A 16,440-nucleotide genomic window follows, 5' to 3' on the forward strand; every position below is an offset into this window, starting at 1 on the left:
TATAGGGAATAAATAAGACCTGAAAGGTGGACTACTGATAATAGATGTAGTATCAAATATATGTATCAGTATCTAGGGGTAATTAGAAAGTACCGTGATATGTAGGAAAGAGTGGGAATGTGAAATAAGAAGGGTATAAAGAGTAGAAAATTAGAAAAAAATAATACAATTATGTACCATACAACAAATGTAAGTAAAAAAAATATGGTGAAATAAATGAGATAATTGAATGAAATGCGAATGGTGGACAATATGATAATGAGAATGAAAGCATTGTACAAAGTAAAGAGGAAAGTGAAAACATTATTAGAAAACTAATAAAAAGATTAAGGTAAATATAATGAAGTAGTAAGAAAAAAAACTATGAAGGTACATATAATGAAAATCATTAATGAAATAATGGCAGTAATGTAAAAAAGTATATAATAGTAGGGAAACTGCAAGCAGGTAGGTTCTCACCCGTGGTCGCCGGATCCCAATCAACATGTCTGAAAAAAAATAAAGAGAAAAAATACGTTATTTTTATGATAAAACTAGAAAGTCACATTCCCTGTTTAGTCCTTTAGGTGTTAGTGTCCAGTTTATGAATCGAATACGATTCTCTCGGTTGCAGTTGTAAAATCTGGTTTCCTCCTCGCCGGGAAGGTGGTACCTGTTCAATAACTTGAAATCTTAGCTGTGAGATTTGGTGTTTGGTAAAAGTAGTTGTTTAGGCCCCGGATATGTTGAGTGGTTTCTCCTACATGGGCTACACCGCATGGGCATTTGATCAAGTAAGCGACATATGAGGAATCGCAGGTATAATAATCTTTTAGCAGAAATTTCTGGCCTGTGTAAGGATGGGTACAATGGAGACATGAAAAGACTTTGTAGAATGTGCTGTCGTGGTATGTTAGACATTGGTCCAATTTCGGCATGGACGAGTTTGTCTCTAATATTGTGACAGCCCTTATAGCAGGTCAAGGGGGGCTCTGAAATTCCTGTATGTGAGGGTAGGCTTATTGCAAAAAATGACCAGCCCTTTCGTATCATTTGATGGATTTTGGGCATGATCGGATGGTAGGTAGTGAAGCAAGAAATTTGTGGGTTATTGGTTTTAGTATTTTTGGTAGCTCGGGTCTCAGTGGCGTTACATCTAGTAAGTCGCGGAAGGTATCCCCTTTGAAATAATTTTTTGTCCATTTCACTAAGGCCACTTTCACACGGGCGAGATTTCCGTGTGGGTGCAATGAGTGAGGTGAACGCATTGCACCTGCACTGAATCCGGACCCATTAATTTCTATGGGGCTGTGCACATGAGCAGTGATTTTCACGCATCACTTATGCGTTGCGTGAAAATCGCAGCATGCTCTATTTTGTGCATTTTTCACACAACGCAGTCCCCATAGAAGTGAATGGGGCTGTGTGAAAATCGCAAGCAAGCGCGGAAGCGGTGCGATTTTCACGCATGGTTGCTAGGAGATGATCGGGATGGGTAACCAATCATTATTATTTTCCCTTATAACATGGTTATAAGGGAAAATAATAGCATTCTTAATACAGAATGCTTAGTAAAATAGGGCTGAAGGGGTAAAAAAAAATAATTTATAATTTAACTCACCTCATCCACTTGTTTGTGCAGCCCGGCTTCTGTTCTGTCTTCTTCTTTGAGGAAAAGGACCTGTGGTGACGTCACTGCGCACATGGTGATGCATCATGTGATGGACCATGTGATGAGCGCAGTGACGTCACCACAGGTCCTTTTCCTCCTGCACAGCAAAGAAGAAGAATGAAGAGAAGCCGGACTACACGAACAAGTGAATTAAGGCGAGTTAAATATATATATTTTTTTAACCCCTCCAGCCCAATTTTACTACACAATAAGGGAAAATAATACAATCTACACAACACCTAACCCAAACCCGAACTTCTGTGGAGAAGTTCAAGTTTGGGTACCAAACATACCAATTTTTATCACATGCGTGTAAAACACATTAAAATGTTTTGCACTCGCGCAGAAAAATCACGCATTTTCCCGCGACGTACCCGCATCTTATCCGGCTCAACTCCATGACGCCCATGTGAAAGAGGCCTTAGTCTTGTCATTAACTTAGTGGGATCTGTGACTACACGTTGGACTTTCGTGAATTGAGAGCGTGGGAGTGTTTTTTTTTTTTTTTTTGGAGTGGCAACTAGTGTAATGCAATAAACTGTTTCTATCGGTTGGTTTGCTGTATAGGTCAAATTGTAGATGGCCGTCGGGGTCCTTTTGTACCATTGTGTCCAAAAAACTGATCTCAGAGTTAATTATGTGTATAATAAATCCTAGTTCAGGGTATATATTATTCAGATCATTGTAAAATTAATATATACCCAATTTGGGGCCCTCCCAGAGGTAAAAAAAATGTCATCTATAAATCTGAGCCAAATTTTGACATGGTGCTCGAATAATGGGTGGAAATACACGTAATTCTCTTCAAAGTGAATCATATAAGCATTGGTGTAACGTGGCGCCACTTTAGACATGTACGCTCCACATTTTGCAGAACAGAACGTCTGGTCCTCAATAGAGAAGTCCTATCCTTGTCCGTGATACGGATGTCACGTGCCGGGGGTCCAAGGCAGACCTCCGTGACGTCAGGGAACTGGAATACAGGTAAACAAACCAAGTATACAGAGGTACGCACTACACGGAACAGCAGCAGAGGACCCACTGCGCCACTGACTGGCAATAATCTGGAGGGGCGTGACTAAGCAACACCTGGTATTCACTAGAGCCTCAGATGGCGAGGGTAGGCTTGGGCCAAAAGGTAGTTGCCAGGGGCTACTCCAGAGCGTAAACCAAGTCAGTGGCAGCTGGTCCAGACACACCAGGAGGTACCTGGTTTAGGTACCGGCAAGAGGCATAAACATACAGGCAAAGAAAGACATAACCAGGAGCAACGAAATACAGGTTCACACTAGATACCACAGCCAGCACGCAGCCAAAAGCAACCAGCCTACACAGAATCACTCCGCAAAAGGCATGAAGCCAGCCTGCACGGCAAACCACGTCTTGGTGAACAGCACCGCAGTGTGGCCAGCATTCAGCATATTTTGAGGCCCCATTGAAGTGAATGGGTCCACATCCGACCCGTAAAAAATTTAGCTCGGATGCGGACCCAAACCACGGTCGGGTGCATGAAGCCTTAGGCTGCTTTCACACTTGCGGCAGAGTGATCCGGCAAGCAGTTCCGTCGCCGGAATTGCCTGCCGGATCCGTCAAAGTCAACATTACCGGATATTTTTCATGCAACGGATCCGTCGTTCCGGCAATATTTTTTCATGCCGGATCCGTCATTCCATTGCATCCGACATACACTTTTCAACTGATCCGTCGTAATAGCGGATCCGTCTGTTCCGTTTCCTTCCGTTTGTAAAGGGAAGGACGGATCCGTTATTCAAATTTCAGAGATAAAAAGATGCAATCTGTTAAGCAAATACTACAAGTGGCTATAAAAGAAAACCGAAGTTCACTTACCACTCAGAAGTTCCTTCTGCTGAGTGTAAAGATGATGCCAGACCATATTAGTTTTGGATTTCAGGCTCTAATTCTGGTTTCGCGCTGGAGAAGACGTCTTCGAGACAGACAGCGTAGAAAGCGTCGCTATTGGGTGCATCCAATAACCTCTGCAAGAATAAGAAGGGGAGTTTTTGAAACTCTGTTTCCCGAATTGAGGAATTATCCTGACAAATTTTTCAATTACTTACGGATGACGGTAGAAAGTTTTGATGATCTCTTACAACGGGTGTCACCTCACATTCAAAGACAAGACACCACTTTCCGCCGCTGTGTTTCCCCAGCAGAACGCCTGTTGTTGACCATAAGGTAAAGTAGATAAATATTATATATAGTACCAATTTTATTTCCTGTGATCATTGTAGAAAGTGGATAGGCCACAAGTGATGATCAGCATTATTATTTTAAATTATGCTTAAATCCAAATAATAGTCAAATGAACTGTGATCAATATCGGTCACCATGGAGAAGAAACCTTTATCCTTTTATTTTTTACATTATTATTGTCTACATAAAAAATCTTGATAAATAGTAATAAAACGTCCCATAGAATTGTGTCTTGATTGATATACCTTGTATATTATAAAAAAATTTAAATAAAAATGTATGTTTTTTTTTTTATAGGTTTCTTGCAAGTGAAGAAAGTTTTAGCTCGCTCCATTTCCAATTTCGCCTTGGCATATCGACTGTTTCCATTATTGTGAAGGAGACATGCCGTGTTTTGTGGGATCAACTTCATGACAAATTTATTCCACATCCAACTAGACAGCATTGGTCAGAAATTGCTGAAAAATATTGGGACATTTGTCAGTTTCCCAACTGCATAGGTGCAGTAGACGGGAAACATATAAGAATAATCACGCCCCAAGGAACCGGATCTGAGTTTCACAACTATAAGAAATATTTTTCAATAATTCTAATGGCTATCGCTGATGCAGAATATCGTTTTGTTGCCGTCGACGTGGGGGCCTATGGACGCACCAATGATTCCATGGTTTTTAAAAATTCTTATATGGGCCGTAGTCTATATAACAGAGAATTTGATTTCCCGCAGCCTCAACCACTGCCAGGTACTGATGCCCCACCCATGCCGTTTGTATTGGTTGGTGATGAGGCCTTCCAAATGTGTGGAAATCTTCTGAAACCTTATTCAAGCCGCGGATTAAATTGAACAAAACGGACATACAACTACCGCTTGACCAGGGCTCGAAGAATGGTTGAATGTACATTTAGAATTTTGGTTGCAAAATGGCGGATTTTTACCAAACCAATTCATATGAAGGTGGAATCGGTGGACAAGGTTGTAAAGTGTGCTGTTGTGTTACACAACTACCTCCTTAAAAAGGAACCACTGAATTTGGAACAGATACAGGAGGACAGCGAGATGCCAAGCATTTAAAGTTTTGGACCACGGTCAAGTGTTGCGGTATCACGGATGAGAGACTGTTTTGCAGATTATTTTTGCTCGGAGGCAGGAAGGGTGGACTGGCAGGACCGATTTGTATAAACATTTTGCATTTATTTTTGAATTACTGTTAATTTCTGTTTATTTGGTGGTTTACAGATTTTTGTATTAGTTTTCAATTGGATTTGTGTTTCAATAAATATTGTTTTACAAAGTATTTGAAATTTTAATTATATATTATTTTTACCACGATAGAAGAGAAATACATTCTTGATTTGCTACACTGCAGATATATTATTGTGTTGATACTCATTTTCAATCTTCTATATCGCTAGAGGAGCAGCACATCTTTGTGTAGCTCCGCTGGCGCAGGTAGATTTCATCAGTCCTGTTATTGTGTAGTAATCTGACCAACGCCAGAGGAGCGACACACACTTGTGTCGCTCCTCTGGCGCAGTTAGATTTTATCAGGCCTGTTATGGTGTAGTAATCTGACCAACGCCAGAGGAGCGACACATACTTGTGTCGCTCCTCTGGCGCAGTTAGATTTTATCAGGCCTGTTATGGTGTAGTAATCTGACCAACGCCAGAGGAGCGACACATACTTGTGTCGCTCCTCTGGCGCAGGTAAATTTTATCAGGCCTGTTATTATGTATTAATCTGACCAACGCCAGAGGAGCGACACATACTTGTGTCGCTCCGCTGGCGCAGGTAGATTTTATCAGGCCTGTTATTGTGTAGTAATCTGACCATCGCCAGAGGAGCGACACATACTTGTGTCGCTCCGCTGGCGCAGGTAGATTTTATCAGGCCTGTTATTATGTATTAATTTGACCAACGCCAGAGGAGCGCCACATACTTGTGTCGCTCTGGCGCAGGTAGATTTTATCAGGCCTGTTATTGTGTATTAATCTGACCAACGCCAGAGGAGCGACACATACTTGTGTCGCTCCGCTGGCGCAGGTAGATTATATCAGTCCTGTTACTGTGTAGTAATCTGACCAACGCCAGAGGAGCGACACATACTTGTGTCGCTCCACTGGCGATCTGACAATTTTAAAGACCTTTCCTACAAACACTAAAGTAATCTCCCATTGCTGGTGGAGCAAACCAAGTATAGTTCACTTCAAAAGCGATGTGAGATGTTCACTTTTATTTAATAAAAAATTAAATAAATACAAAACAAAATTTATAAACAATAACATTTTTATTTTAAAAATACATTTTTTTAAATAATATAAATAACTTTTTAGAATAAAAACAAAGTAAAAAAAAAAGGCTACAAATGCTTGTAAGTAGGACCGGTGGGAGTAGTAGGTTGGATGGTGGAGGTTTCAACACTGGTTGGTCCCCCTCGTTCCTGTGCCCCTGTGGACATAAAAGTGTGTGTTGTGGCAAGCACAACAGAGGGAGTATTCAATCTGGATGGGGGAGCGGGAGAAGGAGTTGACCGAGCAAGAGTAGAAGGAGTGTTGAAACTGGTAGCGGGAAAATATTTAGGAGGAGAAGGAGAAAGGTGGTGAGAAAAGTGCTCGGTGGAATATGGAGGCTGGGATGGGGGCCGAGGAGGTAGGAAAGTGGGGTAGGTAGTTTGGGTAGGGTGTTGTTGAGGTTGTGATGGGGGATAGGGCATGGATGAGGGATAAGGCATGGATGGGGGATAGGATGTGGGGCGGTGCTGAACTTGCCACAAGACACTGTCCACCTGTCTTCGGGCCTCAAACAACTGGTTGGGGCGTAAATCGTTCCATCACGGGGAACAACGAATACCAATAGTGATGCACAGGACACAATTGCGACGTATGCATCGCCCCCTCCTGCAGACGTCGCACTTGTTCCTCCAAAGCGGAAATTCTATTGGTATATCCCATCAAGGACTCGTAAACGAGCCTTGTGAGATCCTCGTAGTCCGCCTGACGGCTCCTACCGGTCCTCTGGCGACGCATCAATGCCTCAAAAAGTGGTGCCATTGTGGCCATTGTTGCATCGCCAGAGGGCACAGGTAGAGGAACATTGAGGTCCCGACCAGCTGTTGCAGTAGGACGTGAGGGACCCGCGGTGGGCGGCTCTTCGGGGACCGCCTCTTGAGCTGCGGCCTCTGGAAGGACTTCACGAGGAGCTTGGTGTGCCCTAGTACTGCTAGATGTGCTGTAAAAGGAAAAAAAATAAATTAATGGACAAATAGGGAACTATATGTGAATGTCCCAGACAGAGTGTCAAATGACAGTCTGCCTAGGCCACACACATAGATTGGAGATTAGTATTCATAATTATTATAAACATTACAGCTTACCTTCGCAGCTGTAGGGTTCTACGAAGAAAACCTAATGCGGCTGCATACCGGTACGGCCGCTTTTGGCTTCCTCTTGAACCACTCGGGCGCTTGAAAGTTTTCTTCCAATTTCTTTTTTCTTGTGCCAAATAATAGATTTTGGACTACGTGAGAAAAAAATAAAATGATTTAACAATTTGTAGGACTTCTACCCCTAGCATCAACTATGTACTTGTACCACATGCAGTGCCCATGCTAAACTACATAGGCACTGCATGTGGTGGAAGTACATAGTGGATGCAAGGGGTTGTAGTCAACAGGACTACTACCCCTAGCATCCACTTTGTACTTGCACCACATGCATTGCCTATGCAAAACTACATAGGCACTGCATGTGGTGGAAGTACATAGTGGATGCTAGGGGTGGTAGTCAACAGGACTACCACCCCTAGCATCCACTTTGTACTTGCACCACATGCATTGCCTATGCAAAACTACATAGGCACTGCATGTGGTGTAAGTACATAGTGGATGCTAGGGGTGGTAGTCAACAGGACTACTACCCCTAGCACTTGCACCACATGCATTGCCTATGCAAAACTACATAAGCACTGCATGTGGTGGAAGTACATAGTGGATGCAAGGGGTTGTAGTCAACAGGACTACTACCCCTAGCATCCACTTTGTACTTGCACCACATGCATTGCCTATGCAAAACTACATAGGAACTGTATGTGGTGGAAGTACATAGTGGATGCTAGGAGTAGTAATCAACAAGACTACTACTCCTAGCATGATCTATTTACTACAGCTCCTATGTATAATTACATAGGAGCTGCTTATATTTATTTTCTTGCAAAAATCGCAGACGAAAAAAACAAACAAAAACTATCTACTCACCTACAATGGCGTCCTCCCTTCTCCCTCGCAGGCAGGTTTGAAGAGTGACAGGAAGTTGACGGCGGCCACACCTCCTCCTATTCGTTTGCGCAGGCGCAGAAAGAAGAACCGTATCCGTCGATCAGGCAAATAACTGAAACCTTTGCGACGGATCATTCCGGCAAGTCTTCAGTATTTTTCGCCGGAGAAAAAAACGTAGCATGCTACGGTTTTCTCTTTTGCCTGATCAGTCAAAATGACTGAACTGAAGACATCCAGATGCATCCTGAACGGATTACTCTCCATTCAGAATGCATGGGGGTATGCCTGATCAGTCGTTTTCCGGCATAGAGCACTTTTGACGGAACTCTGTGCCGGAAAACAAAAACGCAAGTGTGAAAGTAGCCTTAAAGGGGTTGTCTAGGAATTTAGCTATTTATGGCCTATCTGTTAGATCGGTGAAGGTCCAACACTGGGTTGCATCGGGTGTCAGATTATTGATACTTTTATCCCTTCGTCCTATGACAGCACCAGGAGAGAGGGGTCCACCTCCCAGGACAGGAAACCCACAGGTATAAATCTTCAGACGCCCCTCCTTCTCAGTGGTTTCTTGTCCTAGGAGGACAACCTACAGGTGTTTGTTGTTTTCGGTGGGGAGTAGTTTCTCCCTTTTAACATTACAGGCTGGCTGGCGAAGGTGTGCGCCGGGTGACCCCGCTAAAATACCGGGTACTGAAGTCCTCGCTACCCTCCCTTCAACCGTCCATGCTCTGTACCTGAACAAGATCGGCCATCCGACGGACATGTGCAGCGCGGGCAGTGAACACAGGGCAGAGGAAACTACATGGAAGTGAAAATGCAGGAAAGGTCGGAGCTTAAGGGAGAGGTGGCAAATTTGAAAAGGAGGGCAGAGCGTCCAGAGCAGCACATAGCTTCTGCCTGGCGTTCGTGTGCAGTTTATAAAAGACAAAGCCAGTATCCAGCCAGTCTCCCCTGTGATCTTTGCTAGGGTCTTTCAGATCCTGGGCTATAGGGATATTTCCAGCATGGAGAGTTCTGGAGAAAGCCCTAAGGACCCAGTTACCCCTGCACCTATGGTAGGAATGGGTATGGTCCTGAAGTAGGGCTGCAACGATTAATCAACGTTATTGATTATAATCGATAACAGCCAGTATCCAGCCAGTCTCCCCTGTGATCTTTGCTAGGGTCTTCCAGATCCTGGGCTATAGGGATATTTCCAGCATGGAGAGTTCTGGAGAAAAACCCTAAGGACCCAGTTACCCCTGCACCTATGGTAGGAATGGGTTTGGGCCTGAAGTAGGGCTGCAACGATTAATCAACGTTATTTATTATAATCGATAACGGGAATCGTTGTCAACAAATCCAGTTATTGAATAATCGGCCGATTTGTTGATATGCGGGCGGTCAGGCTCTATGCCTGCTGGTCCTTGAACTTTAAATCACTGCATCTTCTTTTACCTTACAATAAAGCTCCAGTAACAGGCAGAGCAGGCGGCGGCGTAATGTCACTTACTCACGTGACGCACATGCTCCGCCTGCTTCCTTCATAAAGTAGGCGGAGCATGCGTGTCACGTGAGTGACGTTATGCCTCTGCCTGCTCTGCCTGTTACTGGAGCTTCATTGTAAGGTAAGCGGCGGGGCAAGGGCTGTTATGGGGAGGGGGATCTGTGTATGGCACTTTTATCGAAGGGATCTGTGTATGGTGCTGTGATGGGGAGGGGGATCTGTGGATGACACTGCTATGGGGGAGATTTGTGGATGACACATATAGCATAAGATGCTATATAGTGCCATCCACAGATCCCCCCCATAACAGTGCCATCCACAGATCCCCCCCATAACAGTGCCATCCACAGATCCCCCCATAACAGCGCCATCCACAGATCCCCCCTTACCCGCGCCATCCACAGATTCCCCCCCATAACAGCGCCATCCACAGATCCCCCCCATAACAGCGCCATCCACAGATCCCCCCCATAACAGCGCCATCCACAGATCCCCCCATAACAGCGCCATCCCCAGATCCCCCCCCATAACCGTGCCATCCACAGATCCCCTCCATAACCGGTTCAGATTTTTCCCCTAGTGGAGGGGATAGCTTTGTCCCTCTCGGCCCTTCATATCAGAGGTGTGGACAATTGGAAGGATGATTTGCTAAGCCGTAGATCTCTGGATCAGAGGGAATGGTCTCTGAACCTTTCTGTTTTCAGCAAGATTGTCAAGATGCCTCAAATAATATCTTTTTGCCACCAGGGAGAACAGGAAAGTAAAAAGATTCTATTCCCTGTCTCCCAGGGATCGACCAGATGCGATAGACACTCTGGTTCAGCCTTGGAATCAGGGTCTATTATATGCCTTCCCTCCACTTCAGTTGATACAGAGGGTTTTCAAGAAGGTCAGGGAAGACAAAGCCAGATTCGTCATGATTGCTCTCTTCTGGCCACGTCGAGCGTGGTTCTATTGGCTGAGAGTGATGTCAGTAGCGGATCCTTGGGTCCTTCCAGGGATCCCAGATCTTCTTTTTCAGGGTCCTATTGTCCACCCCCCTGTGAAAAGGCTCCATTTGACGGCGTGGCTTTTGAACGGCGCCTTTTACTAGATAGAGGTTTTTCTGAATCAGTGGTTGTTACCATGCTGTTAAGTAAGAAGCCGGTAACTACTAATATCTATGCTAGAACTTGGATTACCTTTTTTAAGTTTCTAGGAGTCCCTTCTTGCACATCCTACCCTCTTCAGAGGTGTAGAGAAAGGCCTAGCACTAAATACTATCAAAGTCCAGGTGGCCGCACTCAGTGTTTTATTCGATTACAGTTTGGCGTGTCATCCTTGGATTATAAGGTTTTGTAAATCAATATCTAGGACTCTCCCTGCCAGGAATTTCAGAGCTCCTCCTTGGGATCTTAATCTGGTGTTAAGGGCCTTGGTTAAACCTCCCTTTAGTCCTGTAGACTTTCTGCCAATTAAGTTCCTGACCTTGAAATGTATTTTTTTGGTAGCTATTACATCAGCCAGGAGAATTAGTGAACTTCAGGCTCTTTCCATTAGCCCTCCATATACGATTTTCCAAGATGATTGTTTCCGTCTTAGGCCAGACCTAGCATTTTTACCCAAAGTAGTATTGGCATTCCATAGAAGTCAGGAAGTGATTCTTCCTTACTTCTATGAGAATAAGAGGAACGAGGAAGAGGCAGATTTCCATTCTTTGGGTGCTAGAGAATGTGTCCTACAATACCTAGAGGCTACAAAAGGTTGGAGGAAGTCCTCTTCATTGTCTTATTTTCAGGCCATAATAAGGGAAAATCAGCTAGTAAAAGTACTTTAGCTCGTTGGATCAAGCAGGCTATTTCTTTGGCATATCTTTCTATCCAGGAACCTGCCCCGTCTGGCTGGTCGGCCCATTCCACAAGGGCGGTAGCAACTTCCTGGGCAGAAAAGGCAGAGGTTTCTATACAAGACATTTGCAGAGCAGCAACGTGATCTTCTGCTTCTACGTTCTATAGACACTATAGATTAAACCTGTCAGAAGTGTCTAATCTTTCCTTTGGACGCAAAGTCCTTCAGGCTGTGGGCCCCCCCCTAATTTTTCACTCTCTGGGATATCTCCTGGTGCTGTCATAGGACGAAGGGATAAATTATCATTATGTACCGGTAATGTTGTTTTCCGGAGTTCATGACAGCACCACTTTAATTCCCCCCTGTTTCCTTTCCACCTTACTCTTCCATTCTGTTATTTTTGGTGTTGGATCCTGCATCACTGGGTGTGCAAAAATAAAAAACTATAATACTAAATATGTCTGTGAAGGTTCTCATTTATCCAGGTCATGGTATATATCTGTAAAGAATAAATACTAAACTCGGATAATGACCGAAACTATGATGCTGGTCTGGATGTACTAAAGATGTCTCTTGTCTCGTCTATAAAAAACACTGAGGAGGAGGAGGGGCGTCTGTGAAGATTTATACCTGTGGGTTTCCTGTCCTAGGAGTTGGATCCCTCTCTCCTGGTGCTGTCATGGACTCTGGAAAATAACATTACCGGTACGTAATGATCATTTTCTATACTTTTTTGCCCAGTTCAGTTCCATACCGGGATTTGCATTTTCCATACCGGGATTTGCATCATTTTTGGCCCTGTCTCCATACCTGTCCTTAGAGGGGTATTCCCATCTCGGACATTTATCACATGTCCACAGGATATGCCATAAATTGTAATTAGCACAATCTGCCGTTTGCTTGTTCATCGTGTAATTGCCGGCAGTATTACACTCTATTGATGATATGGGAATGTTGGGATGACTTCGGACCAGAGGTTGCAATAATGCCTATACATGCGTCAGAGATGCCTGTTCAGGCTGTTTTACTATCTGAAAAAAAGTTTAAGGTATACCAATATGCCGTAGACTTTTCCATGCCATTCATTAGCGTAGGACGCTCTGAACGGCATGGAAGTGCATCAATGCTGCCTGTGCCTGCAGTAAGGAGCTTTGTTATTGGTTAGTTTGGCCGGTACAGTGTCCAGCACCACATACACCTCACACACTGCGCCACATACACCTCACACAGTGCACCGCATACACCTCATACCTCACACACTGCCCCACACGCATCTCCTATATCACGCACTGCCCCGCGTGCACCTCACGCACTGCCCCGCGTGCATCTCGCCCACTGCACCACATAGACCTCGCCCACTGCACCACATAGACCTCGCCCACTGCACCACATAGACCTCGCCCACTGCACCACATAGACCTCGCCCACTGCACCTCACGCATCACACCACACACACCTCACACACAACTCACACACTGCACCACACACAACTCACACACTGCACCACACACAACTCACACTGCACCACACACAACTCACACACTGCACCTCACACACTGCACCACACACAACTCACACACTGCACCACACACAACTCACACACTGCACCACACACAACTCACACTGCACCACACACACTTCATGCACTGGACTGCACCACATATACCTCACACACTGCCCACACGCTTCTCATATATCACACACTGCACCTCACGCACTGCCCCACATGCTTCTCATACATCACTCACTGCCCCACATGCACCACGCACTGATGTATGTGTGTGAGATGCATATAGTGAATGCAGGCTATTAAAGCCAAGTGGTAAAGTACAGGTAGAATTTGCCATATTGGACCGGACTTTAATTGCCTCATGTTATTTAGACCAGTAACGGTTTCATGCATGCTCACTTCTCAGGCCCCTTGCAGACGAACCTCGCAGATTAGGTCCGGATTTTGAAAGCATTTTTGAAAAAAGAATATTTTTTAGTGTCTCCACATTCTGAAAGCTGTAGTTTTATTTATTTTTTGGGCGACTGTCTTGTGTAGGGGCTCATTTTTTTCGCGATGAGATGACGGTTTGATTGGTACTATTTTAGGGTGCATTTGATCACTTGCTATTACACTGTTTTATGGCGTAAGGTGACAAAAAATGGCTTTTTTACACAGTTTTTCAGTTTTGTTTTTTTACGGTATTCACCGGGGTTAGGTCATGTAATATTTTTATAGAGAAGGTTATTACAGACGCGGCAATACCTAATATGTCAACTTTTTATTTATTTATTTATTTATGTAAGTTTTACATAATGATTTCATTTTTTAAACAAAAAAAATCATGTTTTAGTGTCTCCATAGTTTTTTCAGTTTTTGGGCGATTGTCTTAGGTAGGGTATGATTTTTTCAGGATGAGATGACGGTTTGGCACTATTTTGGGGTGCATATGACTTTTTGATCGCTTTCTATTGCACTTTTTGTGATGTAAGGTGACCCAATTTTTTTTTTTTTTTTTTTACGGTGGTTATCTGAGGGGTTAGGTCATATTTTTATAGAGCAGGTTGTTACGGACGTGGAAATGCCTAATATGTATACTTTTTTTTATTTACCTAAGTTTTACACAATAGCGCAATTTTTGAAACAAAAAAAATTATGTTTTAGTGTCTCCATATTCTGAGCCATAGTTTTTTTATTTATTGGGCGATTGTCTAAGGTAGGGCCTCATTTTTTGCTGGATGAGGTGACGGTTAGATTGGTACTATTTTGGGGGTATACGCCTTTTTGATCGCTTGGTGTTGCACTTTTAGTGATGTAGGGTAACCCAAAAATTTTTTATTAGCACTTTTTTTATTATTTATTTTTTGACGGTATTCACCTGAGGGGTTAGGTCATGTGTTAGTTTTATAGAGCCGGTCGATGCAAATGTGGCGATACCTAATATGTGTACTTTTCTTTTTTCCCTATTTGTTAAAAAAAAAAAAAAAAAAACTTTTTGGGGCAAAAGGTTAATTTATTTATTTTTTTAACTTGAAACTTTACTTTTTGGGGGGGAAAATGTAATTTTTTTTAAAAACTTTTTTCCACTTTATTTTTTTGTCCTACTCTGGGACTTCAACTTTTAGGGGTCAGATCCCCTTTGCAATGCTTTCCAATACTTCTGTATTGGAATGCATTGGCTGTAAGTGTAATATAGTGTGTATTGCATATACAGCTTCCTGCCTGTGAGATCCAGGGGGCTGGATCTCACAGGCTCTCCCCCGTCAGCTAGCCCAGATGCTTAAGGAAGGCATCGCTCTGCCTTCCGTGCCATCAGGTCCCCATCACAGCAGCACAGGGACCCGATGGCAGCTCCAATACCCGTGAGGACATTGCATGTGCCGCGGTCAGCACAGACAGCGGCACATCAAGGGTTAATGCACCGGTATCGGTAATTTCACCGATGCCGGTGCATGCAGCAGGGGTCCGGCTTTCAGTGACTGCCAGACCCCTGCCGCGGATCGGGCGGGTGCAGGAGATGATCACAGTGCCATACATGTACTGCACTGGTCCTTAAAGGGAACCTGTCATCAACTTTATGCTGACTGTACTGAGGGCAGTATAAAGTAGTGACAGAAATGCTGATTTCAGCGGTGTGTCACACATCAGCTAAAAGTAAGTGATTGCTGAGATCCAACATCATAATCATTGCAGCCCAAGCCTTGAAAAGAGTCAACTCTACCTGAGAAGAGTCATGGTTATCCATGGTTGATCATGGTGTCATATACTCCATGTTTTATTACCTTAATTGTAATCAACTCGGAAATAAGCAACCACTCGTAACTTATTAATTATATTTTATTATCTGGATTATAATCGGCCACGGTGCCTTAATGTTACCCAAAATTCAAGAACAGTAAACCACAATACTCTAGTACCAACTTTATACAGTACCAATTAATTAAATAACTACCTAGTCCACTCAGAGAGTGACTATTACCCCCAACCGCCCTATACTAAAGCTACATGGCTAACCAACTCCGCAGCCTTTTTCAATCAAATTTTGTAATCCATTGTTGAAGATGTCCAAACCAACATCAGATAATGTTTTCTTTGAATTATCGTATAAACCTTACACAAATCCCTCTAACTCTGAATGTCTGTAAGACAATTCATTAATGGTGGCCATGAATTTTTCCAGTTTCTTATTTAGACGGATTCAAATTTTTTCCATAAAGCACAAGTTTTTTTTTTTATTCCAATCCCATCTGGGTATTATTTCAGAAAAGGACAATTTGGATTGTGGGTAAAGAATTAGAATTTTGAATAATGTATTTTTTATTCATTTATTAATGTGTACTAATTCTGCCCAAGTCATTGGAACCAACATGTAAAATTACCAAATTGGGTACTGGCCAAGTTTTTGATGCTAATAAACAAACAGAATAAATGTTTTTTAAACGAAGGTCAACTATACTTTTCCAAAATACAATAACATTACTTCCTAAACCTAAATTATCTGATTTGAATTTATTATAGAACGATTGCTGGCTGAAGCAATTAATTTATTTTCTATTAAAACAACAATTCAGGTCTAATGTACAAATTATATCTGTTAGAATTCCGTCTACCAATCTTTTTTATAGTGTTTTCTCTGAGTCCTAGTTTGTAAGAATGAGTAGCAGCTCCAATTCGAAATGAATGGACTGAAATTTTTTCTTTATGTAAACCGAAGTGTTTTGTTACATTTTGAAAGAATAAATTGGAATTGGACCTTAGTTAAGGGACATCTATCTATATGCATAAGAAGTGGGCCTGGTAATTTAGATATGGTAATTGACCAATCTCTTAATGCCTGAACAGGACAAAGTGTAGGGGATTGAAGTTTATTCAGACTAAACCATATTCCATTACCTTGTTGATCGGTTTTTGATCTTTTTATGAAGATTTTGATTCTTTTTGGATATATAAGCATATCGTTAATTAGTAATGGTGCTTCTGTTGTTCTATTCGCAGCTGTGA

General features: G+C 43.0%; 1 protein-coding gene across 1 annotated transcript; it reads left to right on the forward strand.

The window, feature by feature from the left end:
* The first annotated feature begins 3,362 nt into the window (after positions 1-3,362).
* Positions 3,363-4,709, forward strand: LOC122945426 (protein ALP1-like). Its single transcript, XM_044304496.1, has 2 exons — positions 3,363-3,847; positions 4,163-4,709. The coding sequence occupies exons 1-2, from the start codon at positions 3,441-3,443 to the stop codon at positions 4,707-4,709; spliced, it is 954 nt and encodes a 317-aa protein (XP_044160431.1). The 5' UTR covers positions 3,363-3,440.
* Positions 4,710-16,440: the final 11,731 nt, after the last annotated feature.

The sequence above is a fragment of the Bufo gargarizans genome, chromosome 8, assembly GCF_014858855.1.
Source record: "Bufo gargarizans isolate SCDJY-AF-19 chromosome 8, ASM1485885v1, whole genome shotgun sequence".
Classification (NCBI taxonomy): domain Eukaryota; kingdom Metazoa; phylum Chordata; class Amphibia; order Anura; family Bufonidae; genus Bufo; species Bufo gargarizans.